The sequence below is a fragment of the Kwoniella dejecticola genome, chromosome 1 (assembly GCF_000512565.2).
Source record: "Kwoniella dejecticola CBS 10117 chromosome 1, complete sequence".
NCBI classification, from domain to species: Eukaryota; Fungi; Basidiomycota; class Tremellomycetes; order Tremellales; family Cryptococcaceae; genus Kwoniella; species Kwoniella dejecticola.
In genome coordinates this window covers 2,982,560-3,009,734 of record NC_089301.1, presented here as the reverse complement: position 1 = coordinate 3,009,734, position 27,175 = coordinate 2,982,560, and the positions used below count along the sequence as shown (strand labels likewise).

The 27,175-nt window shown below is 47.4% G+C and overlaps 12 protein-coding genes across 12 annotated transcripts; 4 read left to right on the top strand and 8 right to left on the bottom strand.

Annotated features, from left to right (window-relative positions):
- Nucleotides 1–61: 61 nt before the first annotated feature.
- Nucleotides 62–1,057, bottom strand: I303_101113 (uncharacterized protein; the record flags this gene model as incomplete). Its single annotated transcript, XM_018404480.1, has 3 exons — nt 62–436; nt 619–765; nt 872–1,057. 3 exons carry the CDS (start codon nt 1,055–1,057, stop codon nt 62–64), a joined length of 708 nt encoding a protein of 235 aa, XP_018267134.1.
- Nucleotides 1,058–1,521: 464 nt separating this feature from the next.
- Nucleotides 1,522–2,304, bottom strand: I303_101112 (uncharacterized protein; the record flags this gene model as incomplete). The annotated part of the gene is made up of 3 exons (XM_018404479.1): nt 1,522–1,779; nt 1,878–2,030; nt 2,113–2,304. The coding sequence occupies 3 exons, from the start codon at nt 2,302–2,304 to the stop codon at nt 1,522–1,524; spliced, it is 603 nt and encodes a 200-aa protein (XP_018267133.1).
- Nucleotides 2,305–2,751: 447 nt separating this feature from the next.
- I303_101111 (uncharacterized protein) lies at nt 2,752–5,122 on the bottom strand (the record flags this gene model as incomplete). The annotated part of the gene is made up of 13 exons (XM_018404478.1): nt 2,752–2,895; nt 2,964–3,020; nt 3,077–3,115; nt 3,176–3,256; nt 3,316–3,387; nt 3,451–3,504; nt 3,563–3,613; nt 3,673–3,750; nt 3,809–3,859; nt 3,921–3,962; nt 4,024–4,401; nt 4,528–4,674; nt 4,841–5,122. 13 exons carry the CDS (start codon nt 5,120–5,122, stop codon nt 2,752–2,754), a joined length of 1,476 nt encoding a protein of 491 aa, XP_018267132.1.
- Nucleotides 5,123–5,925: 803 nt separating this feature from the next.
- On the top strand, nt 5,926–6,771 carry I303_101110 (uncharacterized protein; the record flags this gene model as incomplete). The annotated part of the gene is made up of 3 exons (XM_018404477.1): nt 5,926–6,153; nt 6,337–6,371; nt 6,504–6,771. The coding sequence occupies 3 exons, from the start codon at nt 5,926–5,928 to the stop codon at nt 6,769–6,771; spliced, it is 531 nt and encodes a 176-aa protein (XP_018267131.1).
- A 353-nt stretch (nt 6,772–7,124) lies between these two features.
- Nucleotides 7,125–8,356, bottom strand: I303_101109 (uncharacterized protein; the record flags this gene model as incomplete). Its single annotated transcript, XM_018404476.2, has 7 exons — nt 7,125–7,167; nt 7,239–7,319; nt 7,390–7,416; nt 7,475–7,539; nt 7,600–7,719; nt 7,825–8,115; nt 8,186–8,356. The coding sequence occupies 7 exons, from the start codon at nt 8,354–8,356 to the stop codon at nt 7,125–7,127; spliced, it is 798 nt and encodes a 265-aa protein (XP_018267130.2).
- Nucleotides 8,357–9,212: 856 nt separating this feature from the next.
- Nucleotides 9,213–11,022, top strand: I303_101108 (amidophosphoribosyltransferase; the record flags this gene model as incomplete). The annotated part of the gene is made up of 5 exons (XM_018404475.2): nt 9,213–9,279; nt 9,343–9,428; nt 9,488–9,866; nt 9,966–10,817; nt 10,883–11,022. 5 exons carry the CDS (start codon nt 9,213–9,215, stop codon nt 11,020–11,022), a joined length of 1,524 nt encoding a protein of 507 aa, XP_018267129.2.
- A 297-nt stretch (nt 11,023–11,319) lies between these two features.
- On the bottom strand, nt 11,320–12,613 carry I303_101107 (uncharacterized protein; the record flags this gene model as incomplete). Its single annotated transcript, XM_018404474.1, has 3 exons — nt 11,320–11,565; nt 11,667–12,302; nt 12,455–12,613. 3 exons carry the CDS (start codon nt 12,611–12,613, stop codon nt 11,320–11,322), a joined length of 1,041 nt encoding a protein of 346 aa, XP_018267128.1.
- Nucleotides 12,614–14,559: 1,946 nt separating this feature from the next.
- Nucleotides 14,560–16,202, bottom strand: I303_101106 (uncharacterized protein; the record flags this gene model as incomplete). The annotated part of the gene is made up of 4 exons (XM_018404473.1): nt 14,560–14,762; nt 14,819–14,986; nt 15,079–15,428; nt 15,523–16,202. 4 exons carry the CDS (start codon nt 16,200–16,202, stop codon nt 14,560–14,562), a joined length of 1,401 nt encoding a protein of 466 aa, XP_018267127.1.
- A 2,137-nt stretch (nt 16,203–18,339) lies between these two features.
- Nucleotides 18,340–20,104, bottom strand: I303_101105 (adenylosuccinate synthetase; the record flags this gene model as incomplete). Its single annotated transcript, XM_018404472.1, has 6 exons — nt 18,340–18,542; nt 18,642–19,143; nt 19,306–19,691; nt 19,790–19,959; nt 20,016–20,037; nt 20,095–20,104. 6 exons carry the CDS (start codon nt 20,102–20,104, stop codon nt 18,340–18,342), a joined length of 1,293 nt encoding a protein of 430 aa, XP_018267126.1.
- Nucleotides 20,105–20,499: 395 nt separating this feature from the next.
- Nucleotides 20,500–22,264, top strand: I303_101104 (uncharacterized protein; the record flags this gene model as incomplete). The annotated part of the gene is made up of 9 exons (XM_018404471.1): nt 20,500–20,633; nt 20,693–20,767; nt 20,817–20,915; nt 20,980–21,227; nt 21,316–21,444; nt 21,521–21,633; nt 21,724–21,894; nt 21,977–22,134; nt 22,201–22,264. 9 exons carry the CDS (start codon nt 20,500–20,502, stop codon nt 22,262–22,264), a joined length of 1,191 nt encoding a protein of 396 aa, XP_018267125.1.
- A 741-nt stretch (nt 22,265–23,005) lies between these two features.
- On the top strand, nt 23,006–24,671 carry I303_101103 (uncharacterized protein; the record flags this gene model as incomplete). The annotated part of the gene is made up of 6 exons (XM_018404470.1): nt 23,006–23,117; nt 23,198–23,368; nt 23,446–23,526; nt 23,585–23,903; nt 23,989–24,283; nt 24,363–24,671. 6 exons carry the CDS (start codon nt 23,006–23,008, stop codon nt 24,669–24,671), a joined length of 1,287 nt encoding a protein of 428 aa, XP_018267124.1.
- Nucleotides 24,672–26,679: 2,008 nt separating this feature from the next.
- Nucleotides 26,680–26,991, bottom strand: I303_101102 (uncharacterized protein; the record flags this gene model as incomplete). Its single annotated transcript, XM_018404469.1, has 1 exon — nt 26,680–26,991. The coding sequence occupies one exon, from the start codon at nt 26,989–26,991 to the stop codon at nt 26,680–26,682; it is 312 nt and encodes a 103-aa protein (XP_018267123.1).
- Nucleotides 26,992–27,175: the final 184 nt, after the last annotated feature.

Here is a 27,175-nt window from a genome sequence, read left to right as displayed (position 1 = left end):
TGAGTATACGATATTTATTCTGTTTCCTCAAATTCTCATTTCGCATCCCGTTCGCATTGGTCTACTCATGATCCATCTGAGGCACTTGAAACCTCCATACTGATCCTTTCCCACATTTGCCTCTCAATTTCTTACGGGAAGCACTATGTCCTTTACCCGAATAACAAGCGCATTTCCATTCCCATTCCCATCCTCCTCGTCCCTTTCCCTTCTCGTCGCCACTATTTCTGTGAGAGTTCAATTGCAAGTTGCCCTTGGTATCAATCTTGAACTTGCTACTGAATCCTACGACCTCCGTATCGTATACATCCGAAGCGCAGATCGACAAACAAGTACTCAGATCGGTGTTCCCGTTCTCGGTCAGTTCGAGGAACGGTTTCCCGAGGAGGTGGGTGTAACAGCCTGTAAATTCCAGGGGGGATACGAGGTAGGTGACCTATACAAAAGCCAGCAGACATTTTATCAGCTTGTCAAATCAGATTGACTCATTGGATTGGGGATGCCGTATGATCACATTTCAGGATTATACACCTTCGATGCAGTGCCATCTCACTTCATCGTATTGGAACAATCGAGTCGACTTGGGCGAACTTGATATAACACAGTACTAGTACTCACAGACGCATGACAAGCTTTACAAGTCCCCAAATGATCACACCCCTCCTGGATATCGTCAGGTGCAATCTCATCGGTCTTCGTGCAAAAGCATCTCGAGGTGCTTTGTTGAAAATGCGCATAGATGAATTTCTTGTTTTTGCACAGCGTCTACAGTCAAGTAGCAGCAATATGAGGATAATTCGTATCAGTACTTATAACAACCCATAGATCTACTTGAATTTGGGAGTACGGTTTGGATTGAGCTTGGACCTACTGTACAGTCCAGCTTGGTCCCTTGAGTGGACAGTAATCCGTAGCTAGAGCGATCTTGTTGCATGATACTCTCGAACCTCGTTTTGGTGATACAACCCCCGAAGACGGGTGAGAGCGCCGTCACGAATACGGAATTGAGAAAGCCAATGAAGAGAATCACTACGAAGGTGATTGTTTCGGTGAGCATATTGGATCTTGACTCTGCGATCATTGGATTACGGATGGCCTGAGATGTCATGGATAATTAGATTTGTTGACAAATGCTTTCGCATTTCGCTTTTGATGGCGCTGAGAATGTTCTGGTCAAGAAGCATCTGAAATGTGTGTGCTGAAGTACTCCTCGTTGCTTCGACATTGTTTGTCCTTCCGACGATCTGTCTGACAGCTGCAACGCAGATCATTGACGACTCTCAGAAAAGGCACACGTGTTCATCGTAGACATACATGGACAAGTCATCTCCTGTTCGTCTTATCTATCGAGATGGACCAATTATAGAGCAAGGGCAAATCGCCTGTCAGTCACAGCGCATCATTTCTGAGGACATGAGGCATAAGTGGCATATCTCGCACCATACATATATACCTACATGATGTACTGAATTTAATGGTACCGAAAAGCACGTTCCATCAGACTATCTGTGAAACCAGTAATCACTTGATAAATCTGAACGCATCTTTAGGTCCACAATGCTTATACCCCTCTCCCACAGCATTCGATGCGAAGCATTTACAAGTATACTTGTTCCCATCAGGGATGAAACTGACCACCCAGCTATCGATATCGCTTCCTGGTCCATGACAATAATCCAGACACTTTTCAATACTGGTCACTGATTTCTTGCGAGATGTGGGTCCTGGTACGGTATTGTAACATTTGTCGAAGTGATAAGGCGAAGCCATGTAGTCGATCTGCAGTATCAAATGAATCAGCTCGAAATAACGCCTAGTCGTCAGACTGATAATACCATAAAACAACGCAAAAGTACCTTCTATAATTTAGTACTCACAGAAGCTTGGCCATCCTTACATCTCCCCTCATTATCAATCCCCACAACCTGCTGATTCGCAGGCGGAGTCTTCCTATCGCTACTGGTACAGAAACATCTCCCGCTTTCCTTGCGGAAATAAGCGTACTTGAAACCCGTCACATGGCATTGCTCCTACAGTACATTGTCAGTAGAAAACACTCTCGTCAGCTTCCTAGCCATCAGTCGAGAAATGACATCATGACTGCTGACCCACCTTGCAGTTGTTTCTATCTGGTTGTAGGGTCAAAGAACCGTCTCCATTGATGATATGATCGTGGAAATATTTCCCCGATACACACCCTGCTGGAACGGGAACCAGGGCGAAAGCTTGAGTCGGGAAGATATTTAAGGTCAGAAAGACTATAATGGTGATCAAGACCATAGGGAATCTGAGCTGAGATGCCATCATAGAACTTGATTTCGGCTCGAGTTGAGAGAGAGAAATGAAGTGATTGGGAAGAGCAGGAGATCATGACCAGCACCATTCAAGCATTCTCATATATAGCTCTCTGTCTCTCATCGGAACACGCGGAACAGGCTTCTGACTTCGCTGAGAAGCACATTCTAGGTTTGCAATCACGGCCAGGAACTCGCGAGGCCGACCATCGAAAGGAGGATGTCAAGATAATTGATTGAATGGATTATAACAGTCCTCGTAAACAGACTTCGATCAAATCAGGACAATTGGGCATTTTAATAATCGATCATAAAGTAGCTTACGACGATGCATGGTATAGGTACAAATCACGTATGAACCGAACATAAACTATATAGACCTTTTTTCTGAGACCCACAGACTATCAACAAGTCGATTTACACATTTTGTATTTTTCGAAGCTGATCATCGATCAAGCTATGCATTTCGATTCAGCCCGGTCACTTGGGTAAATGTAACACGAGACTCGCCCCTTCTCCCGTAGTATCCGTAGTCGTAGTTGTATTCGTCACCTTTGTAATCGTGTTGCTTCTTGTGGTGGCCGGAGTCATCTTCGTGGTGCTGCGCAAGTGCAGGTATGAAAAGTAAGTTTGAGTTGCCCTTCACGAAAATCATCTAAGTGCGCTTACCTTCTTTGAATCGTCATCTCCAGCATCACCACTGCCATCCTTGTGATGGTCGTCATCCTGTCAAAACGCTTCATTAGCCCAGTACAGACCACAGTTTAATGTCTTTGACTCACATTGTTATTGGGAGCTTCATGATCTTTCTTGTGGTCGTGCTAATTGGCGGAAGGACCCAGCTTAGCTATGTCAATTGCTTAAGCGCAATGAGCGCTCACCTCATTGTCATCTTGGTCTTCGTTTTCGTGATTCTTTTCGTGGTCGTGGTCAGCATCATGGTGCTTCTTATCATCGTCGTTCTGAACAACGTCAATCAGCAGATAGCATTTTGTAATCAGCACGCTGCCACACGACTCACTTCTTGTTCATCTTCGTCATTTTCGTCGTGATCTTTGCCGTGATCATCGTCATGGTGCTTCTTGTGGTCGTACTAAGGCACGAAGGTTAGCGAAAGCTGCAGGTGAAATCAGTTATCACAAGAGTGAGCACTCACGTCTTGGTCCTCATCCGACGGATCCTCTACTTGATAGCCCTTATCGTGATCATACTGGAAAGAAGAGCGTCTCAGCGGATTCGTTCTCTCCTCAGACTGACGGACTGCTCACATCATTGTCCTGGTTATCGACATCTTTTTCGTCATGGTGTTTCTTGGGGTCCTGAGAAATGGCTGTCAATTTCAACTCAGACTCATGAGCGCTACTATGGATCAACTCACATAGTCATCCTTGTGTGAATCATCGGCCCAGTCATCATCACCCTTCTTATGGGAGTTGTCGGGACTGTAGTCATGGTCCTATAGTTTCCAGAGTCAGCCAGCGTTCGCACGGTGTATGACAATCGAGGAAACTTACGTCTTTGTCGTGATCAGCTTGAGCGTAGTTGTCAGACTCTTGTCCATCCTTCTGAGCATCACATTGACGACTCATCAGCAGAAAGCTTCTGTCATAGATCGGAGAAACTCACCTTGTGATCATGATCATAGTCGGATTCGGCTTCGTGGTGATACTACGATCATATCTCATCAGCTTTTATTCGTGATGCATGCAAAAAAGACAAAGAGGCTTACCTTCTTGCCATACCAGTCAACATCATCATATTCACCTCGTTTAGAGTTCTTCTTGTGGTCGTCATTGTGGTGGTCCTCTCTGTAGTAAGCGAATTCGGAGTCGATGGCGCAAGTCCGATTAACCACAGGAGGATGATTGTGGTAGTCGATGTCGAAGCATGCGCAATCGTATGCGAAGGCGTAAAGAGCGGGATCAAATCGAGGAGAGATAGCTACCACATCAATGTATTGATCTCGACAAGGTTGATCGCATAGGACAAAGCAGTCTCGAACAGAGGTGGTGCTGAATCGGGCGACTGGTTGAACACCGTAGGCAGTGTAGTTGGCGAGGGGTCCGAAGCATCCACCGAATCTGAATGTGGCATTGTTGAGGAAGACCTAAGAGGCGCATTGGTCGTCAGCATCTGGGATATCAAAGACAGATGAGGTCCGATATAAGAGAAAGGACTAGGCCTGAAGTCTGAATGGACGGAGTGAGAGGAGAAGTGAGAATATATGACTTACAATAGCATCTCTAGTCTTGCATCGACCGGTCGTGGCATCGTTGTCTCGAATTTGTTCGGCGTCGGGTCGTTGAGCAGGAGAGCAGTAGCATTGCTTCCTATCAGCGTCCCAATAGGTGTATCGGAATTTGTCCTCGACGCAGTGTTCCTATATTGCACATGACGTCAGCGTTGAATGGTGCATCCTGTCGAGATCAAGGAAAGAACAAGAGAGCAAAGAAGGACAGGGCTGAAGCGGAAGGTTCTAGAAGCAGGATATCAGATAGTAAGGAGAGCTGACGAGAGGTGATCTTTACAGTATGACATGGACTTACAATACAGGTTTGAAGATCGGGTTGTTCGGTAAAGTCACCATCGAAATTGTCATCGCTTGACACAAGGTTGAAGAAGGTTCGACTGACGCAACCGATGAATTGAGGCGAGACATCAGTGTTAATGCTGTTGTTGTCTTCGTGGTGTTTCTTGTCGTCATCGTGATGTTTCTTGGCGTCGGTAGGATTGGCGTTATCATCATCACCTCTTATACGGATAACACCAGCTAAGGCGCTACCCAAGAGGGAGAGAGGAAGTACAGTATGAGCAAGACTAGCGTACATACTAAACAACTAATATAATAACTATTATATACGATACGATGAGATAAAGACAAAATGTCCGTTGATAAAAATGAGAGTGAGAGAGAAAAGAGCAAATTGGTTTGTGAAGAAAGAGAAAGAAAAGAAGAGAAAACAGAATCAAAGACGAAGATTGAGGGGTTTATATACCTTTCACTTGCATCTATGTTACCCAAGATGTTACCCCAAGAAGTCATACACGAAAAGACATGAAAGTAACAAAACACAGCCTCCATCAATCAAAGCTCGCTTAACTCATCGTTCTGGTCAAGTTGACTCAACTGCCCCATACCTACTAATGTCTGAGGGATGCCAAAGGACCTTTCTGATCCAAGCGAATGCGTGCTAAAATTGATCGTCGTTTCTTGGCATCCATTTCCCCATATCTTGCTATATCTTGTGAGACATTCTAGATCGGTTCTTGGCCGTTAGACCGGTCGTTGCTAATATATGATGGTGTCGTCATTTTTCATTTGATCAAAAGATGGTGATCTTACATCAGTATAAGTACACAGATCTCTTCTTCGCTTTGATGTGAGTCATTCCATATCTAGAATCTGATCCAAAGGATGTTACATCGAGGCCAAGAAGCTTGATGTGTTGTTATGTCGAGCAACCATCAAAAGACGAAAAACGAGCAGATGATCGAGGCGTTACACCCCAGTTGACTCCTTTCTCAAGTGTCTACCTTAAGTCGTCAGCTTACATTCGAGATCCGTTTCCTGTCGTCCTTTCTCACTTGTACCACGTCTCAACTTTCCATACTTCTTGACTCTAGATTCACGATGACCAGTCTCTTCAGTATCATCGTCCTCACCTCAATCCTCCTAAGCTTGATCGCCGCCCAGCGCATCAACATCACCCGTCCCCCGCCACTTCTACCTGACGGCACGATCGTCTCCCCGCAATACGTCGGATGTATCAGCGAACAGCGATTCTTCGAGATCCTTAATAACGACAATGATGTCGAATTCGGGGTAACGACTATTCAGAGCAACAAAGAGGGCTGCAATGTAAGCATCAAAGCGGAATCAATACGTTCAAAGTGAATATCCAAGCTAAGCATCGGTATCAGAAATTTTGCCTGAGAGCCAGTAACAATTATAGTGATGCCTACTATCGTCAGAAAAGCCATCAATGCCGTTGCGCAGGATACAAGTCAAATACTCCGACCGCTGATTTGGTAGATGCTTTAGACTCTTATGGAAACTGCAAGAAGCCTGATGCGAGTGTGAGTAGAGCTTCCCATCCACGACCTTCCTCTTGTGATGGTACTCGTGTTTCGGCGTCCCGTTGGTTATCGTGCACGTATTATCTCGAGTATTATCCTTGAGACCAGCACAGAAAGCTGACATGATGGCAGGACTACGACCTGTACTCATTTCACGTCTTCGACCGATGTTACGCATCAGTTCCCGGTACGCCAGCAGAGTCCTTCATTGCTCTGTACGATTACCAATGCTCAGAAGGGTGTTGGTATAACTCACACTTTAACGTATCTGTCGTCGATCCGTTCCAACCCCAGTTCGGCCAACTTCAGGTCAACTGCAATTGCTACTCTGACTGCGTCAAAGGTGTACAGCCAGCGACATGCGGTCCAAGTGCTCTATTCAGATATGAGAGGAGATTAGTGCAAGGTGGAATATGTGATGAAAGTTGTGGAGTCCATGGACATCGTCCTTGTCCTAGTCAGCGTAAGCAGAAGGTCTGAGAGTCGGGAGCCGATATCATTCGGATTCAGGTAGTACCTCTTGTCTCATCGTCGCGATCAACTTTGTCCGGGCTCATTTGAAGGTGGTACGAGTTTTTTTGATTGTCTGTCTTGTCCTTCTGCAATGAGGCTGGCTAATTGTGGTGATATCCCGCTGTCTGTATCTTTATGTACAACTGCATGTTCATGATCAGATGATGTGTGAGATGTTACACACTCTTATTCCCTTTGGTCTGGCATCCTGATCTTTGGTGTCCTAAGTACCGATTCCTTCTACTTGTGGTGTTTCTCCAAGAACTTCAGGACATTTGTCGGGCTAAATCAGGAAGGCAATGCGTCAAAATTGTTTACAAAGCATGACGAAGCACATGGAGGAGATCAGCTTACTCATCGGCTGGTTTGACCCCAAGAGCTATATCAACCAATTTGCCTGTACCCTTTTCGAAAATAAAGTGAGATCGCTTGGTGCTAATTGATGACATAGAATATTTAGCTCTGCCGTCACACAGATGGGTAAGGTCAAATTGGCATAGCTTACTTGTGGGGCTGAACAAAGGCTCCGAGTCTACATAATGAACGACAATCAGCAGCGCGTCTGAAGTGATACGGCCAGCAGGACATACCTTTTGATCAACTTGCTTTCGGGATCACACAATAATTTATAGGTCAACTGCTTCTTGTTGATCCACTACGAGCATGACCTCAAGATCAGCGGCCCGTCAATAAGCCACACATGGACCAAGCTTACCTTTTGTTGGGCGTCAGATTTGTCTTTGGATAATCCATAAATATCGTAACCATAATCCTGAATCTCCTTGAAGTGATCTCTGTAACCACAGGCTTGGGTGGTGCATCCAGGGGTATCGGCCTGAGATAGGTGGATGATTCAGTATAATGGTCGCATTGAAAGCTAACAGCCTACGTTGTTCCCATTCCGGAAAAAGGGTGAGTGTGCAAAGGAGCAACGACCCACCTTTGGGTACAAGAAGATGACTACACCTTGCTCGCCTGCCAAAGTACTGACATCGACATCGGTGCCTTCGTTATCCTTCAAGGTGATCTTGGGCAACTTATCTCCTTCCTTCAAAGCACCTTTCGATCCAGTATCAGCTTTAGCCGAAGCAGGAGCTTCTGCTTTCTTCTCCTCTTCGGCGGCAGCAGCCTTTGGCTGATCCTTCTTCGAAGCGGTCTTGGCCTTTGATTTAGGTTCTTCGGCTTTAGCCTTCTTAGCCTCCTGCTCTCCGCTGGATTGATCGGCGGCTCGCTATCTCATCCAAAGATCATTCAGCCTTTGCATGTGGGCATTAGGAAAGACTATTAAGAGGGAAGCACACCTTTTTCGAGTTGGTCTCCTTCTTCGAGGCCGTGTCTTTCTTGGATATTACCTTCTTCTCGCCATTGGTGGAAGCTGGAGTAGGGACTGAAGCCGACTTAGGTTGTTCAGCGATCCTGGCTGATTTGCGGGAAGAGGGAGGCGCAGCGGTAGAAGAGCTTTTCGGTGCCATCGTCAAGAGCCAATCTGGTATCTGTTCGACGTTCTAGGAGATGACTTGGTAGATGTGACGAGAAATCAGTCTGTATGTTGAATGGTATGGTCGGTCTCTACTGTACCAGCCTTCCTTCGCAACATTACTGTTTTCATCACCGGGGACCCGATGATCAGGCACGCGATATATTGCAGTATGATGTGGCATTCAGATAGTGCGTCAAGGAGAAAGCCGTCCCAAGCCATTTCGAATAAGGATCAATTACAGATTATTTGTAATAACCCATTGCGACCGGTTTATCCGACTCAGGTCATTTTCCCTATGTTCGCGTCTCACCGTACCGGAATTCATGTTGACGAGAAAGCGAGAGTGCGAAGACCAAGAAAAAGTTTAAAAAGTTAAGTCAGCTCGCAAAAGTTCCCCCTTCCTTCCTTTTAGGTGTCGATATCTTGTTGTATACATATCCATTCCACCCATCACACCTCACCCAATACCTTCCCTGCATCTTACTAAGCTCCATCTTTGGAACGAGTGAGTTCATCAATGCTCGGCTGATGCATAAGGCTGATAAAAGGCAAATCAGTGTGTGGTATTCTCGGTCTACTCCTCCATGACCCTCTGGCAACTCAAACCACTTTGGCTGGTACCGAGATGTGCGTGACTTGTTCAGTCATCTGTAACAATTGTCGTCATACTGACTCCAAAGAACAGCGCCGAGGGTCTTTCGCTTCTGCAACACCGGTGCGTTGCGTTGCTGTCGCAGACACTAGCTAGGGGGGATGCTGACTAACAGTCCTCTTATAGAGGTCAAGATGCAGCCGGTATCGTAACCTGCGGGTCAGGTGGTAGATTCTACCAAGTCAAGGCAAACGGTATGGTCAGAGATGTCTTCGATGCTTCTGCCGTCGCTGGTCTCAAAGGTTGGATGGGTGTTGGTCATGGTAAATATCGAGTTCCACGGCTCACACGCTTTTCATGCTAATTGCAATTCACGCTTCACACAGTCCGATACCCCACAGCGGGAAGTTCAGCGCATGCCGAAGCTCAACCATTCTATGTCAACTCTCCTTACGGTATCGTTTTCGCTCATGTAAGTCAGAATGTCTCATCAACTGCTCTTGTTTTGGACTAAATTTATTTTGACCGTAGAACGGAAATATCGTCAATACTCCCTCCCTCCGACAATTCCTCGATGTAGACGCTCACAGACACATCAACACCGATTCAGACTCTGAGCTCCTCCTCAACATCCTCGCCAACAACCTCCAGAAGACCGGCAAATTCCGTATCAACGAAGAAGATATCTTCACTGCTGTCGGAGATCTTACTAGAACCTGTATCGGTGCATACGCTTGTGTAGCCATGATTGCTGGTTTCGGATTGATAGTATTCCGAGACCCCAACGGTATCAGACCTGCCGGTATTGCTACTAGAAAAGGCGCCCGAGGAGGTTTGGATTATTTGGTTGCTAGTGAGAGTGTGGTTGCTCAAGGTTTGGGTTTCACCGAATGGGAGGATGTCAAAGCGGGTGAGTCATGGACACCGCCCCGCAATTCCCAATGGAAACGAGAGATATAGTCTGGTGAACGTATGAGACGCATCGCTGACATTCTGCACATCCGTTCAGGCGAAGCAATCATAATCACCCGAAACAACATCTCTCGTCGTCAAGTCGCTCAACCCCAAGCCTTTGCCCCTGACATCTTCGAACACGTCTACTTCGCTCGACCAGACTCCACTATCGACGGTATCTCAGTCTACCGATCACGTATGAAGATGGGTGACTTGCTGGCCGAGACTGTCAAGAAGGAGCTCATCAAAGCGAATATCGAGATTGACGTTGTCATCCCCGTCCCCGACACCTCCAGAACAGCAGCTTTGAACTGTGCTCAAGCACTGAACATCCCTTACCGAGAAGGTTTCGTCAAGAACAGATACGTTGGCAGGACGTTCATCATGCCTGGACAGACTCAACGAAGGAAAAACGTCCGAAGGAAACTCAATGCCATGCCTGAGGAATTCGCTGGGAAGACCGTCATGCTAGTGGACGATTCTATCGTGCGAGGAACAACGTCTAAAGAAATCGTTCAAATGGCTAAGGATGTCGGTGCTAAACGAGTCATCTTTGCTTCTTGCGCCCCACCGATAAGATACTCCAACGTTTACGGTATCGACATGCCCTCGCCTCACGAATTGATAGCGCACGGCCGAACAACCGAAGAAATCGCTGAGCACATTGGCGCGGACTTGGTGATATATCAGACTCTAGAAGACTTAGTCGAGTCATGTCGACAATTCAACCCAGTCATCAAGCAATTCGACTGTTCGGTATTCACTGGTGAATACGTTACGGGAGGAGTGGACGAGAGGTATCTGGAACACATCCAACGACTTAGAAACGATAATGCAAAGGCAAAGAAGAAGCAGCAGACGTTGGAAGCTGTCGAAGCTACAGAAGGAGGATGTAACGGACCCATGAGTGAGTACTCGCATGTCTTTTGTAGCTCGGTCAGATCAGCTAATAATTCGATCATGCGCATTCAGACGGCTCGGACTCGTTGATCTCGATGGGAAGATCAGACTCGTTGATGGGTTTAGCAAATCATTCGCCGAAACTTGGATCTACCGGTATGCCTTCGCCGAACGATACGATCGGTCTACATAACTCCTGGTACGGTCAATAGAGGTAGATGCCCTCACCTTGGTGAACGCATTCAATCGTAGGAGATGTCATATTCAGATTGGGGAGGTGGTACAGGGCCATTCACCCGTCTGGTCTGCTATCTGGACGAGAGTATCTTGTAGGATATTTAGGCATATACATACCAACAAAAGGAAACAACTTGACACGTAGTAGTCACAGACTTACTCTATTTTTTTGGGATAGATGTCATTGCATGTATACCATTTAATCGACGGCCCGAGGACTCTGCAGCCCATATAGGTGTCTAATATGCAATGCATGATGGAATGCAAGACCACTACTTATCAGCCCAAAATGCGTGCTTTTCCCAGTCAGGCATCTTTCGAGCAAACACTCTCCTCCTGTCATTCCGTATATCCTCGTCATATTCCTGCTTATCTTTTGCAGAAGATACAAGGTACCATACTTCTGTGACACCTTGGCTCAATAGGTAATCCCGCATCCTCGTGTAGTTTAGACCGACATACGACACGCCGTGCGAATCGTCCGATAGACATATCTTGCCTCCTAGCGAGATGATGAGCTGTGACATGATAAGTGTTCACAACGAGCGTCAGCCAAGCTCCTCGTAACGGAGTATTTATCGAGAATGAAGAAGCATTTCGGGGACAGAGTTATACATACATTCAATATTTGTTTACTCGGATAACTCGTCTCCCAGCCCTTCCTTAAAGACGCACTATTAGCTTCGAACAGCCCTCCATAACTGATCACCCTCTTTATATTTCTTTCTACCTTCTCCCATAACTTATCTATACTCTTGATACTGGTGCTGAAAGCCGGAGTCCATAAGAAACATAGGTCGAAATGTCCAATGACCTCAGGCTCGAACTGATCAATCATTTTATACTGCTGATCGAAATACCTATCCAGGAAAACTACCATCTCTTCTTGTATAGGCATATAACCATCCTGTAGTTCTCTATTCGTCGTATCGCCAAGATCGAGAGAGGGTGGTGGTCCAGGATCCATGGTGCGGCCTTCCTTCCCTTGGACACAAGCTTGGACAGCTCGGAGGAAGGTCGACCTGCTGAAGTCGATTGATATCCCATTGACGTGATGTACGCTTCCTACGATGTAATCTATCTCCGGGTGATCGGATAAGAGTTTGGTGGTATGTAGAAGGTCCAAGTGTGTTATGTAGTCTGTTTCGAGCGATATGAGCAGGCTGATTTGGGAAGCGTATTTGCGTTTGAGGGAGGAAGCGGTGGAGAGGAACTCGAGGTACGTTTGAAGGAGATCAGAGGGTGTAAGATCTGCCTAATTCCAGGCGGATCAAAATTGTCAGCGATAGTTCACAATAATGGTGACCATATCAATGAAAGCTCAGAGTGACTGCCTTCTCAGATTCCAATTGACAGGTCTCGAAGAAGAGTCTCTTGTACCACATCACGAGAGAAGACTTCACTCACCTCCTCAGGAAACAGGTCCTCCACTCGATACCTTGGCGCATGCTCACTCAGTCCATAAACTTCGAAGCCCTGCCGTATAGCTTCCAAGACCACATCTTCAAGGTTGTCTTTGGCATGTCGGCAAAATTGCCCGGAATGCGAATGATGACTGTGAGGCATGATCAGGACCGAGGATACTTGATCGCTGAAGATTGACACCAGCCCGTCTTGTTCCTGCTAAGGCAGTCCTTTACCGACTTGACTGGGTAGATATGAGCGGGTTGTGCCCTAATGAAGAGCGATGAGGAACTATATGAATGTCTGGACGGTGGAATAACTGGACTTATTCAAATGGAAGAAAAAAGGGAGGACTGGTCAACTGAAGTGGAGGTCTCGACACCGCACTTGGGAAAGACAAAAAACATGCATTAAACCTGTCGCCTTTCCACTAATGACCTTTGATGTTCGCGCTATAAGAGGCATGCATAGATTGCTCTGCTATTCTACTCCCTCCCTCCCCTTCCCTCACCTCCCCCTCCTCCCTCCCTTCTCCTCCCGTCCTTCCTCGTCGCTCCTTTCCTGCACAGACATGACGATGTGACCATGCTCTAATCCGCTCGTTCCTATCGTGGGATCGGCGATACCACGCTCTGCGGTGATTGGGCGGGTTAGATGGAAATTACAATGACGAGCATATGAGTGACAGGCTCCAAAGGCTCTGTACGTGCTTGTCTTGCTTGCCTTGCCTGACGAGTGCCAAAGGACACGGTAAAGACTCGAGATAGAGCGTACATAATCATTTGTGTAGCTCGCTGTTTATTTGTGCGCTCGCAAGCGTCATGGCATACCGGGATCAGGGGCAGTAGCACAGCTTTGCGCACCGTGACAGCGAGATCTGGTGCGGTGGCGATGCAGCTCTATATTCCCCACGACTCGACAAATTGTAAAGAGGTAGTGATGCGAATGTAAGAGCACCTCCTCACGCCATCAAGGCGCTATCAGGCTCGTGTGGGGTAGCATAGCGAAGAGCCTCCGGACGATGATGAACGTATTTGCCGTGAACCTTGTACAAAACGCCTTCAACACTCTCGACGGTGATTGCTTTCAAGCACGTCGGCCTTTGAGACAGAATATCGAGACGAGACCGGATCGCACTTCGCCGTCGCAACGACCTTGCACGCGCAAATCACAGTGTTGAAGTGAGGTGATGTGACATATTGGCAGTGCTTGAGCATACTGTACCGCCAATAAGAGACTGTGATCGGGGTTAGTATGTACGTCAGAAGAGTCCGAAGCCACCTTGATCGCTTACAGGCTCTGCTGGCTCTTCGTGTATCACGATCAAGACTCAGGGTCACAGAGACACAAAAGACTCTCGACGTCTCGGGCTGACTACACGTTGGCTGTGTCACTAGTTCTTGATCCCATGAGCGTCATACGAAGGGTTCAATCGTCTTCTGCACCCGGTGGTTCAAAGTCGGGTCAGTTACCAACGTGGGCTGAGGGCTTGCGATAGGGAAGGGGGAAAATTCTGTTGATGGTAATGTGAAATCAGGAGGGCAGCGCTTCAGAGATTGACACCTAGACGTCGGTTTTCTTCCTCAGGTAGAGATGTTCGTCATGAGAGTAGCTTGTATCCAATCCGATGCCTTGGCTCGGCTGAAATAGTGAGGAGTCGGGTTCACGCCTAGAAACGTGACAGATCATATGTGTAGTGTAGTATTGTATTGGTAGTCATCAATGCCTTGCATCGGGTCATCCGTAACACAGAAGAACTAAAAACCTATCAAAAGGCAAACACTTTATATACGAAATTGATCGACCAATTGAAGAAAGAAAAAAAACAGGTCATATACTATATGATCTGCTATACCTACCTTTTGTATATGTGTATATGTATACAGTATACGAAGCGAAGAGTTCCGAAAGAAGGATACGGAAGGAGAATAGAGATGTGAGAGAGAGAAACCAGGAAAGCGGGGAGTGTGGCATTTCTTCCCTTAATTTGGGTGAAGGGAGAGAAACCCTTCGACTCGGTCCGTCCTTGCGAAAATCGAAATCGTCACGTTTGCCAATCATCATTATCGAGTAAAAGTCATCTAAACACCTCCAGCTACCCCTAGGCCTTAGACTTCCGAGGTAGAGTTGAAGTATTTAACATACGAGACTTCCCAATAAGCGTCTGCAAAGGCCGCTCCGTTATTAAGGACGTAATCTGAACAAGTCGAGTATCCCGTCGATGCCGCACAAGATTGGTCTTGTCCTGCGTATCCAGCGTAGTTCCAGACTCCGTCTGCGCCTGCCCAGTCCCCACAGAGTGTTGTGTCGACTTCGGCGCCCATATTAGCATGCATACGCAAGAAGAAACGAAAGGAAACGACTTACAGATGTTGAAATGGTCGTAAAAGAATTGGTACGGCGAGCAGTTGTCCGAAGGGAAATGTGCCATTGCTTTTCCCCAAGATGATGGATTTGGCGCGTCGGCGGTGATATCCGCTGGAATATTTGTTCTAGGGAAGAACCAAACGGTTATACCTGCTTTAGACCATCGCACTAGACGGGGAGAAGGACGGAAGGGATTTATCAGTTTCAGGTCATTCTTCCGATCGAGTGCACCCAATTAGGCGATATGTGGGTGCACTCACTAGCATAGACACCTCCTCCAATAGCGTTGAACGGTTCTCCGTATGCGTTCGAGGTAGTAGTATCTCTCACACCGCAACCTTGGTTGGATGTGGCGTAGGAAGCACAGTTGTAGGAATCGAAGGAACCGGTAGTCAATTGACCAACTTGGTTATCGTTCATGTTGTTGGGCATGGTGCATCCGTTTCCAGTGTGCAGGGAGACTTGATTCTGGGAGAAGTCATTTACACCTTCGAAAATGTCGATTTCACCACCTTCAGGCCAGTTTGGACCGTTAGACCACCAGGCAGGCCATGTGCCACATCCCGTTGGCATGTGGTACGCGTCCATCAAAACAAGTCCACCAGTGAACCTGATCATCCCAAACCACAATTCGCATCAGCATCGCATCCACATATCAACATTATCACATGCGTATCAAGTGGTCATATGCGATTATCACTCACACTTTGTTTCCATGGATTCTGATTGATTTTCTACCGCCAGAAACGACTTGTGTAGTATCGACCGCCATGACTGCTCGTTTGTTCGAGTTGATGCTGATCAAACCGCTATTCCAGGCGTCACCAGCGTTCAAGTAATCGACGGTTCCGTGCGTCGGGTCGTTCCATTCCCAGAAATTGACGTTGTCGAAGAACGAGTTTCCGGACCATTCTTCTACCTTGAACCAGCCCGAGCTGGAGGTCGACTCGGAACTTCCTGCAGAGGTCGTCGAGGAGGGTTGGACAGAAGAGGAGGAAGACTCAGTCTCCCACGATGATGCCGAAGAGGACGTCGCCGTGGCAGTCGCGTTTGCCCAGTTGTTGGCATTGGTCAACGTCGGTAAAGCGGAGGCATCATCGCCTACCAAGGAGGTCGACGAGGCGGTGGCTTCGGTAGATGGCGAGGTGACGATGGAAGTAGCGTTGAACTTGACTTGGCATGTAGCTCTCTTCTTCTTCTTCACTAATCGCTTGACCTTGTTCTTGTGAGCAGCAGCCAAGACCCCATCTCGTTTGGCTTCTTTCTGGCCCTGGCCCGAAGTAGCGAGGGACCTCTTGTGGTGCGGGTTGATGTGCAGAGCTGATACTGCCGGAGAAGATACGGAGAGGGTTAAGAGAGGTAATAGGAGGTTAGAGACGTGCATTTTGACGAGGACTTCTGGTTCTAGTCAGGCAAAATCACGTATTTAGGGGAGATTTCCACTAGGGAATTGATCTGATCTGATTTGATTTGATTCGATTTATTTTTCGACCGGCGAAATTTGGTCAAGTGTCTGAATTTGTTTGATAGCGTTCGAGCTGTTCTAATGAAAGTTGTATCGCACTGCGATGTGGGATGTCGAGCTGTTCGCAATCCGTATTTGGTGTACGATTTAATTCAACGTCGAGTTGGTATTGAGAATGTAGCAAGATCGGCTTGATGCGAAGCGATTGGATCGTTCGAAGAATGGGACGTTCGGGTCGTGAGGTCGTTATTGATGCGTGATAAGATACAATAAGGAGATGGACGGATTGTCGGGGGGAAGAGAAAATTCAATGCAAGTTTGAAGGATCAACGTTTGGTTATATGGGATGCGGAAGGGTGATGGCGTAGCGGCGAGCCAAGATTCGGAACAATGAGAAGGAGGGGGGAAAGCGTGTTTGATAGGGATTTTAGTGTGGGTGGTTTCAGGAACAATAGGCGAAGGGGATGTTGTATGTTGAATGAAGTGATCCGTGTGTGAGTAGGGACGAGGACGTAGGAGGGGGGCCGTGTTATGTGTGGATAAGGGCGAGATCGCAGTTGCCGCAGCAGCGGAAGAGGGGCAAAATGGGGATTAATGACAAGGTCAGCAATCGATCTTCTCTTCATCTCAACATCGTCCAATCGAAGCATGATACACCGGAGCAATTGTGCGGACGGAGTTGACACTGAGGCTGTATAGGATGGAAGGGTTCGACCTCATAAGGGCTGGATACCCATGCCATCTCCGAATTTGACTATGATTGCGGCGTCAAGCAGGAATTACTCTGCCAACCTCCTATTCTATCCTATCCTCTTGAATGCCTCGACGCATCTGGTTCCTTCGCTTCGTCGAAAGTGAGGAACATGCCCAGTCCAAAACTTGCTCAAGACAACACACTCCCTAACCCCGATGCGGTATAACTTGCACTTCCACTTCAGGCATTTCAATCTCGACCAATGACGAAGATCACTCACCAGGAATTGCTTTGACTAGGATTAGGGAGATGTCTGTATAGGGGACGAAGGGGGATGGTGAAGAGGTTTGATGGTGAAAAGGATTATAAAGATGGATAAGTGCATGTCATCTCATATCTCATCGCAGAACATTACATCTCGTACATCGTATGGCTACTCTACTGCACTCCTCTAGCTCTCCAAGTGAGCATCGAGGAAAGGAGAGTAAACAAATGGCTGGCGTTTTTGCTTAGGTGACGACACAACTCGACGCGGAATCTCGTATGGTACTGCGCTCTTCCTCTCGCCGAATGCCTAAAGATAGTATAAGTACGGACCTGGGCCCTGATCATCGACCTCGCATTCAAAATAACGCGTTATCTAATTTGCTTGCGAGTTGTCTTGTATCGCAAAATGGCGTTTTGCTATGGTCATGGCATCCCCATCTCATGAGTTATGTTAACCTACCAAGAAACCACTTCGGCTCGGATTATTTAAGGGCAACAAAACCAAAATAAAAATCACAAATGTAAGTCGCGTCTCTCTGACCCACGCCACGTAGGGCGTAGGACGTAGGGGACATAAAGTTCTGCCTTGAGAAAGGAACGAACGACCCTGAAAAGCGGATGTCTTTCACCTGGCCTGCGGCACAAACAATTTGTCGAAATGATGTCTCTGTACGCCTAATCTTGGCGAATCAGAACCGTATATAGCACACAGCCACCTATATGGGGAAGCATCAAGATGGGATGGTGTAGGAGTGGGTGTTGGTTGTGATGACTGCCATGTGACATCCTGCTTGACAAGGATGCGAAGGTCGCGTCCAAGTTTGCTGCCGTCACGCGAGTATTTGTCTCAGACTTCAAGTTCTCCTTCAAGAAGGTATGAGAACTCGAGCTGCGCTACATTTGTGTAGAGTCATAGCGTAGCTCGAACCAGTGTTCGACTCATACACTGACATGAACAAGTCGGGAACAGGCATTGGAAAGCTAGAGGAGCAATTTTCATCGCAACTTATACAATGCAAATCATTCTATTCAATGCATTTTGATTTTGGGCGCCTAGCGCTTTGTCAGTAGGGTATCAAGATATGTTTGCAAGATCTAGAACAGTATCAAATTCTGATCTCTACCTGGACCAACTCCCACATATTGCGTCTTCACACCCAAGTACTCATCGATGAATTTGATGTACTTTTTGGCGTTTTCAGGGAGTTCCTCATATGTCTTGCAGTTTGAGATATCAGTCTTCCATCCGGGTAAGGTGGTGTACTCGACTTCTACCTTGGCGAGTCTGTCCAGATCGGCTACATCATCACAGAGCATCAGCGGCGCTCGAGTATATGGCTCATTCCGCAATTCCTGCTCAAGTCTTGAACGTTGGTGATTATCGCTCTGCAACTCACCAGGGAACCCATCAATTTGTTCACCGTCAATCTTGTACCCCGTAGCCACCTTGATCTCCTCGAACCCATCGAGCACATCGAGCTTCGTCAAGTTGAGCGAAGTGTAACCGTTGATCATGGTGGAGTATTTCATGACTACCAAATCTAACCAACCGCATCGTCTCCTTCGTCCGGTGTTGGTACCCCATTCAGCGCCGACTTCTTGGAGGGTTTCACCGATAGTACCGAATTGTTCAGAGGGGAAGGGTCCACCTCCCACTCGGGTCGTGTACGCCTTGACCACACCGACGACCTTCTTGATAGCCATAGGAGGGATACCCAGTCCGGTGACCACACCACCGATAGAAGTGGATGAGGAGGTCACGTAAGGGTATGTTCCATAGTCGAGATCCAACATCAAGGCGTTTGCACCTTCGACGAGGACTTTCTTGCCGGATTGCAGGGCGTTGTGCATGAATGTAGGGCCGTCGACGATGAATGGTCGGAGTCTTTCGGCGAAGGCCTAGATTGTACTGGTCAGTAAGGCGTCGCTATGAGATGAATGAGGTAAATGACGAAGGGGCAGTGGGAGGACGTGGGCGACGAAAGGGCGAATGAGAGGCGGAATGAGGGCGAGGGAGAGTCTGGGACGAGGTGAAGACGGGGCGAACAAGTTTCCACTCACGAGGTACATCTCAATCTCGCCCTCGGTGTCAAATTCGAAATGACCGTATCTCTTGAATCTACCTTCTACCAACTTGCGGAACTTGGCAGCGAAGGACGGATCGTAGAGATGGTGTACTCTCAAACCGGATCGAGAAGCTTTAGAGGAGTAAGCGGGTCCAATACCTCTCTTGGTAGTTCCGATAGATGATCCGCCTAATTCAATCTCTTTGAGACCGTCAACGATCTGGTGGAAACCCATGACGAGGTGGGCTCTATCGGAGATCTTGAGTCTATCGGCAACTTTCAAACCCTTTCTCTCGATGGTGTCGAGCTCGTTGAATAAGGATGGAAGGTGGACGACGACTCCGGATCCAATGAAAGCGGTACATGAAGGGTTGATCAGACCTGAATAACATCAGAGTCAGCATATGCATGTGCATCAGTACTGGCATCTTGTATTACGCTAAGGCGAGGATAAGGGGTCGACTCCAGGATTTACTTACCAGAAGGCAAAAGGTTGAAAGCATAACTTGTCTTTTCACCCTTGGCATTTCTAACTACGATAGTGTGTCCTGCATTGTTTCCACCGGCACATCGTGCACAGATATCAGCTTCGGCAGCTAAGATGTCGACTAATTTTCCTTTTCCTTCGTCACCCCATTGGGCTCCGAGACTATATCAACGACATAAGCCTGGGTATGATATTTGACAACAGAGAATGAGGCGTACACGACGGAGACTCCTTCGGGAGCTATAGCAACACACAGATCAGCCTGAAGCTCTGATAATGAAATGGGGAGACACTTACCAGGAGCCATCTTGGCAAGTTGTTTGTACAGGTGACCTGGACCTAAGTCTGGGTGAATTCACTCTGAAAAACGAAGAGTGACTTTGCTTTTTATACCTTTGCCTGTTTTCAGTGTTTCTCTGTTTCTGAGCTTCTGTGAGCCGACCTGACCGGAGCAGCGAACGAGTCAATTATCAGTTGGTAGTAGCAAATTTCAGGGTAGACCTTTAATCTGACTTGTGTCATTTTGTTTGGAGATCATTTTCGGCTTTACCTGGCTGGACGAAGAGCGGAAACAAAATCCACATCATCTTGACTTGCGATGCCGCCTCCACTTAAGCTATCCAAGCTTGTTGTTGACTAGATAATTTCAGATCATCCATCTTATGCAGCATACTCACCGTTTGACCTTAGTGCACGAACAGAATGAGAGGTAGCGTGTCAGTCCTTACACCTCTCACGCGGTCGTTCGCGCGTGTATCTCGGCGGAATGGGGCTTCGCTTCGATCTATACATCATTTAAGGGAACTACCGCGACCGACCGAAAGGGAATTGACCAAGTGAGTGGATCGACAATCGCATAAACCACAAGCGGGCAGCTCACCGAGTCATTTTCCAGCAAACCTCGCCTGCAGCCATGTAATTGGCCAAAAGCCGAGTCATCAGCTATGGGAGCTGCGAGGGCTTCGCCAGCGTACGTAGCCTTTGCACAGGATTTCTATTCGTATCTGATTGCTGTTTAGGCATGAACTCTCAGAATGGACGTCGTCGCCAACGACCGTACTGTTAGTACAGAAAAAGAACGACGCTCGAACCACCAAAGCCATGGGAGATATTCTAGCGTGAGATTCACATTCTGTAATCCTTGGCTGTCAGGGTTGAGCTAAATGTAGATCATCTGATTAGATATCTCCATTCTACTTATCCCCACTTGCGCCTTATCGTCGAACCCCACACAGCGACTGATCATCCGGAATTTGATGACCTAATAGTCACTTCCGGCGACGAAGACCTATTACCCCTGCATACGAATCTTGTCGTAACCCTAGGCGGAGACGGTACAATACTGCATGTATCTAATCTGTTTTCCCAGGGCGAATGTCCACCGGTGTTGAGTTTCTCGATGGGGTCTTTGGGGTTCTTGTTGCCTTTTCGTGGGTTTTCAACTGGATCAATCTCCGACTCTTCTGTCTTCATTCGCACGATTGTGAAACGGACGCAGCTGATAATAAAGACTGGTAGATATCGACTCGATGAAATCGACCATACGAAACACCTTGAATGGTCCGGTCTCAGTGTTAAATCGGATGAGGCTAGCTTGCAAGCCTTTGTCGGTGAAAGGTGAAGTACTAGACAGGTGCACGAAGTCAGGTCCGTCATCAGTCCGATCTCACAGTCCCCTTCCATGTAATTGAGCTCATCATCTTCTATACATGTCTTTGTACAGTTGGGGATGCCGGCTGGCAGGTAATGAACGAAGTCACGCTACATCGAGGCCGACACGCACATTTGACTGTCGTTGATGCTTATTTCGACGGTCAACATCTGACGGAGGCTGTCGTAAGTCGTCTCTATCCTATAGACCTAGCCGCGCGTCCTTCTGACATCCACCCACATCAGTGCATCGCTGATCATTATACACGTCACTAGGCCGACGGTTTGCTGCTCTCCACACCAACAGGCTCAACAGCATACTCTTTATCAGCTGGCGGACCAATCTCGCATCCTGAGACGGACACCTTTCTCCTCACGCCTATCGCGCCTAGATCTCTCAGTTTCAGGACAGTCATCTTACCAGGCCGCGGCTCAGTCCAGCTTGAAGTGAGTCAGACGGAAATGAAAGGCTGAACATATGCAGCTGGAGTATTCATCAGCTTATTGAAAGACGCTTTTCCATGTTTAGATATCTCCGCTTGCCAGATCTTCAGCGGAGCTCTCGATAGATGGGAAAGAAGTGTGCTTGTTGAACCCTAAAGAGTCTGTTCACATTACGAAATCACCTTATCCTATTCCATGCATAGAAAGAGTCGGCGGGGAAAGTGGTTGGGTCAGGGATATCAAGTGAGTTGTCGCATTGACCTGCTTTAAACCCTCACGAAAGCTCATCCCACTGAATCACCTCTATAGCTCATTGCTTCAATTTAACACTGGATTCCGGAATAAAAGCTTGTTAGGGCATGGTCCTGTTTAGACTGTGTATATAGATTCATCTCCACGCACACATGCATTTACGCACAGACGCACTTCGCTTCGATCGAGCCGCTCAGTTGGATCCCTCTGATGTGATTTTCCAATTCTCCGTATCTCTTGTTATACACTTTTACTTTCATGGTCTGTGTCGTTCACGCCCTTCAAGCTCAATCCGAGTATCTATTATAGATGCAACTGCAGTTGCAAATGCAAGTCCAGAACGAGCAAATGCATGTTTGTCCCATGTGCCTGATGCATGATTGACTTTAAGCGACGCTATGGCAATCATGTGGATGCTACGGTGGGATCGGATTTGACCGTAGTTTGCCGAAATCACGAGGGTCACTTTCAAGATTATGGCCAATTCTGTTATCTCAAGATTGGCCATTTTCGCCATGATTTATCGAGATTGGAGATAGGTTTGAGGTACCTCTCAGAATCATTTGCCATATTTTGGGCCATCGCTTTGGACGTTGTAGTCTGCCCAGCTTCAGGATTGGCCATCGCACCCATCACGACAATTGAGCAAGCGAGCGTTGTCGCTTCGTAAAGGTATAAATACTTCCCCATGATTGCGACTCGATAAATGACTCGATTTGTATCACCGGCATACAGACCAATCCTCAACGTTGTATACAAGAAAACATCCACTATCAAGCCCTGTCTCGTCCACTCTCAATTTCATCCTGCCTTCCGCTCACTTCACGTCCCTGCAACAAAGACAGGAATAAAGACACTCACAATGACAATCCCATCTGTGTCTATACCGTACAACCCCCTGACCGAGGTGACTGCCGATGTGGGCGGTAAAGAGAATGTTGAGAGTCTTCATCGTATCGCCCGTGACTTCAGGAGTGAGTGTCCTCGTCAAGTGAAGAAGTCCCAACAAGCTTGGACATGAGAAGCTAGAGCTGACGAGATCGCTCTTCTCCAGGCGACACCCTGACCGTACCTACCGATGCTCAGCTCTTGTACTCGCTCAGAGCGTCCAGGGGCGACGATGTGTATGGCGAAGATCCCTCAACTGTTGCTCTCGAACGACGAGTCGCCAAGTTGACAGGCAAGGAGGCCGCCATGTTCGCCGTCAGCGGTACTATGACCAACCGTGAGTCGCATTTGTTTCTTCACTCTTCTGACACAATGCTGGACATACATGCTGATGATGTCTTACTGGGTATGTAGAGCTCGCTATCCGAACACATATGAAACAACCGCCTCATAGCATTATCACAGACTATCGAGCACACGTACACAAGATGGAAGGTGTGTTGTCTCCCCAATCATGTGCTTTATACAACGCTGACTGACAGGTCTCGAGCAGCCGGAGGCATAGCGATGTTTTCCCAAGCTACAACACACCAGCTCTTCCCTTCCAACGGACTGTATCTCACCGCCGAAGATATCGAGCCCCAAATACAACTGGGCACCAACATCCACATCGCTCCTACCAAATTGATCTGTCTTGAAAATACACTGAGCGGTATCATCTTCCCTCAAGAGGAAGTCGTCAAGATCGGTCAACTCGCCAAGAAGCACGATATCGGCCTGCATCTGGACGGAGCCAGAATATGGAATGTCGCAGCTGACGAGATCGAGAAGCGGGGTTTGGACGCTGGTAATGAAGATGATAGGCAGACTGTGTAAGCGCTCCTATTCATCATTAACCCACTTGGAATGGTATGGTATGACGCTCAGTCGGGATTGACCATTGTGTGTGTGTGCTAGCTTGACGGATCTCCTCGCTCCTTTCGATTCAGCTTCTTTATGCCTCTCAAAAGGACTCGGCGCACCCATTGGCTCGATCATCATCGGGACCAAGGAGTTCATCGAGCGTGCCAAATGGTTCAGGAAAGCCTTCGGGGGCGGTATCAGACAATGTGGTGGTCTAGCAGCTTCAGCGGATTACGCCCTCACAAACCATTTCCCAAGATTGGCTTATACCCACCACTTGGCGAAGAGACTTGAAGCTGGTTTGAGGGAGTTGGGATGCGGTATCGCTGCTCCGGTAGATACCAATATGGTGCGTATAGCGTATATAGCCTTGGATTATTTCCGTCTTCATCTTATGACGATCAGCTTACCTCAAGTATGTGAAATAGGTTTTCTTCCAGCCTCAACAGATCGGATTATCCTTAGACGCAGTGACCGCCCGCCTGGCAGCGTTGCCCAATCCAATAATCGTCGGTAGAGAACGATGTGTCGTGCATCATCAAATCACGCCTCAGGCGATCGAGGACTTCATAGCGTGCATAGCGGAGATGAAGAAGGAGAAAGAGGCGAATGGGCAGGTGGAGAATGGAGAAGGGAGGATTGGAGATAAGGAGCAACAGAAGTTGGATAATTACAATCAGCCGAAAGGGAAGACTACGGATGCTGTTTTGAGGAAACAGGCTGCGTTGGGATATTGATTGTATCTCATCGCGTCCCCATGGTATAAAAGGGAATGGGCAATTGGGACGATGACAGCGCGGGTCGAATATCTGTATATGAGATAGTCTCTCATGGTGTATATGTAGTCAGTCATAGTAGAAGTCCCAGTCTGTGTATGTCACACCATCTCATGTCGAAAGTCATGTGGAAGAGGTTCATTCAATGGGAGCACGAGGACGATTGTAAGAGATGTTAAGCTTGATCACGGTTGACTCGCAGATACGCTGTCAGACGAAAGTGCTGTCGCAGGATCCTCGCGTGATCTTGAAACAGACTTGCAGTCTCAATTACAGCGTGCGGTCGATGAAAGCCTGACTGACTGACTTGCGACGGTACACCGGACAGTTCGTTCGTTCAATGTCCAAATAGCGATAACAGAGTATGCATAAGATGGATGAAAATGAGGAGATACACAGCGACAGCGAGAACGGGTACAAATGACAATAAACAACCTGAGCAACAAGCGAAGATAGGTATTATCAGCTTATTATTCTTGCAACAAATTTGATGCCAATACGATTCAGAAAATTTTCAGCGAAGTGAAATCGTGTCAGAAATTGAATTTAAGGTAGCGTGGTTTTTTCAGCATCGACGACCTGGACCCAAAAAGGATCCACGAGTCCTCAAGCCAAATGCACTCAGGTCATCATAGATAGGTAAGGGCAGCAGCGATCGTGAAGGTGGGAAGGGTCGTGGTCTTAGGGTAAGATAAGGGTGAATGGATGGGCCAAGCGAGATGCAAGAATTGAATTGCAAGCGAATGTTCCAATTTGAAAATTTTCGAATATCATAGAATTGCATGCTCACCTATGAAAATTTCTACCTATTACTCTCCTTCCGTCTACGACCAACCGAAGCCTTTCCATCAATCAAGCAAAGCGACCTGACTAATTCTTTCCATCTTTCCTCCAAGCCTTTAAGCCGAGTAATCGATTTTGAGAGAAAAAGTCCAGTCGACTGTCGATATGAAAGAGCTTGTCGAACGGGGTAACAATGGAAATCGATGATAGAAGCGTCGATCAGAAAGCCTCATCCAGACCCACAATTTCCGTCCCTCTTCTGATTCTTACGAAAAAGATGAGTCCACGTGAAATCGCCAGCTTCTTCGATAACCTCCCAAAACCCAGCCGAGGCCGGGTCAGAGGGCTAAATGTCTCTGTGAAAGAGTAGGATGGGTAACTTTATCATCACCTCGACGTGGAAAATGTGGCTAGTATGGACTAGCAAAAAAGAGACAGTGACTATACAGAAATCCTGCAAGTTCCCAAAAAGTCGGAATCAGCACTCGCTCTTTCGATTGAAACGATGGGAGAGGTCGCGAGAAAGCGATTGAGAGTGAAGAGAAGGAGATTGGGAGTGAGATGAGCGAGAAAAACAAGGAATATGGGACCAACCTGCAAAGTATGATCAATGAAGAAAGAAAAAAGAGAATACGAAGAGATACAAAATTGAAAGGCCTTTTATGGACATCGACAGGCGCTCAACCTCCACCATGTTACCCTCCTAAAATCAAAATCTCACCGGCGGTATTACGGCAATATCTTAAATCCGACAGTGGCACTCAACATGCCTAAAAAGCTGGAAGCCTGTCGCCGCGTACCTTTCTGTAGTGAGCCTCCACCTACGACGTCCACCTGAGATCTGTGCGTGAGGCGGCGTATCCTCTTTTTTCTTTCTTCATTGATAATACTTTGCAGGTGAGGTGGGCCGGACCGCGAGTCGAGCATGGCACGATGCGTGAATTTCAGATGGAACAAGTTGATAAGCTCGCCACTGATAAGCTCGTCATCCGACGAGCTCGCGAGCGAGTGACACCGACATGGTGTAGGAGTACTGTGTCCTGGTTGACCCCTGTCTGTGTTCACATGTCATGTCATGTCGATACTTCGTTGTATTTGTAGCATCCTCTCGTGAGTACATAATTGCTGAAGTACCATCTTTAATCATTATACGTCATCCTGACCTCAGCCGCTTTCAGTATCTACCTTACACCCCCTCCGCTTCATTTACATCCACCACGTCGGAATCACCTTCTTGCACGTATCCCTCCTCAGCCCCCTGTGCGCCATAAGCATTCTTGTAATATTCCTCATAAACTACCTGTCCAACGTCTACTTCTCCTTGATCGTGTAGCTCTCGATACTTGTCAGTCCCATCCCAATACTCGAAATCAATCTTTGTTACTTCGTCTTGGCAGTAAAAGGCTAAATGACCTCCTGCCTCGTGAGGGTTGGAGCATCCAGCTTTGACCGCAATCAAGGGGTAGCAGAGAATTGTGGAGAATATGAGGAATCTCATAGTGATATGTGATCTGCGTGTGATGGGCTCGCTACACTACACCTCCCGTCAGCAGCTTGAACGTGGGGAGTTGCGCTTACCTACTAGCGGATGATGATGTCAGCTCAATGATATCGGTGATGGACTTTTACTGTGCTGTGGAGTAACGAGAAAGGGCAAGGCGATATCCTAAGATGCACAAATA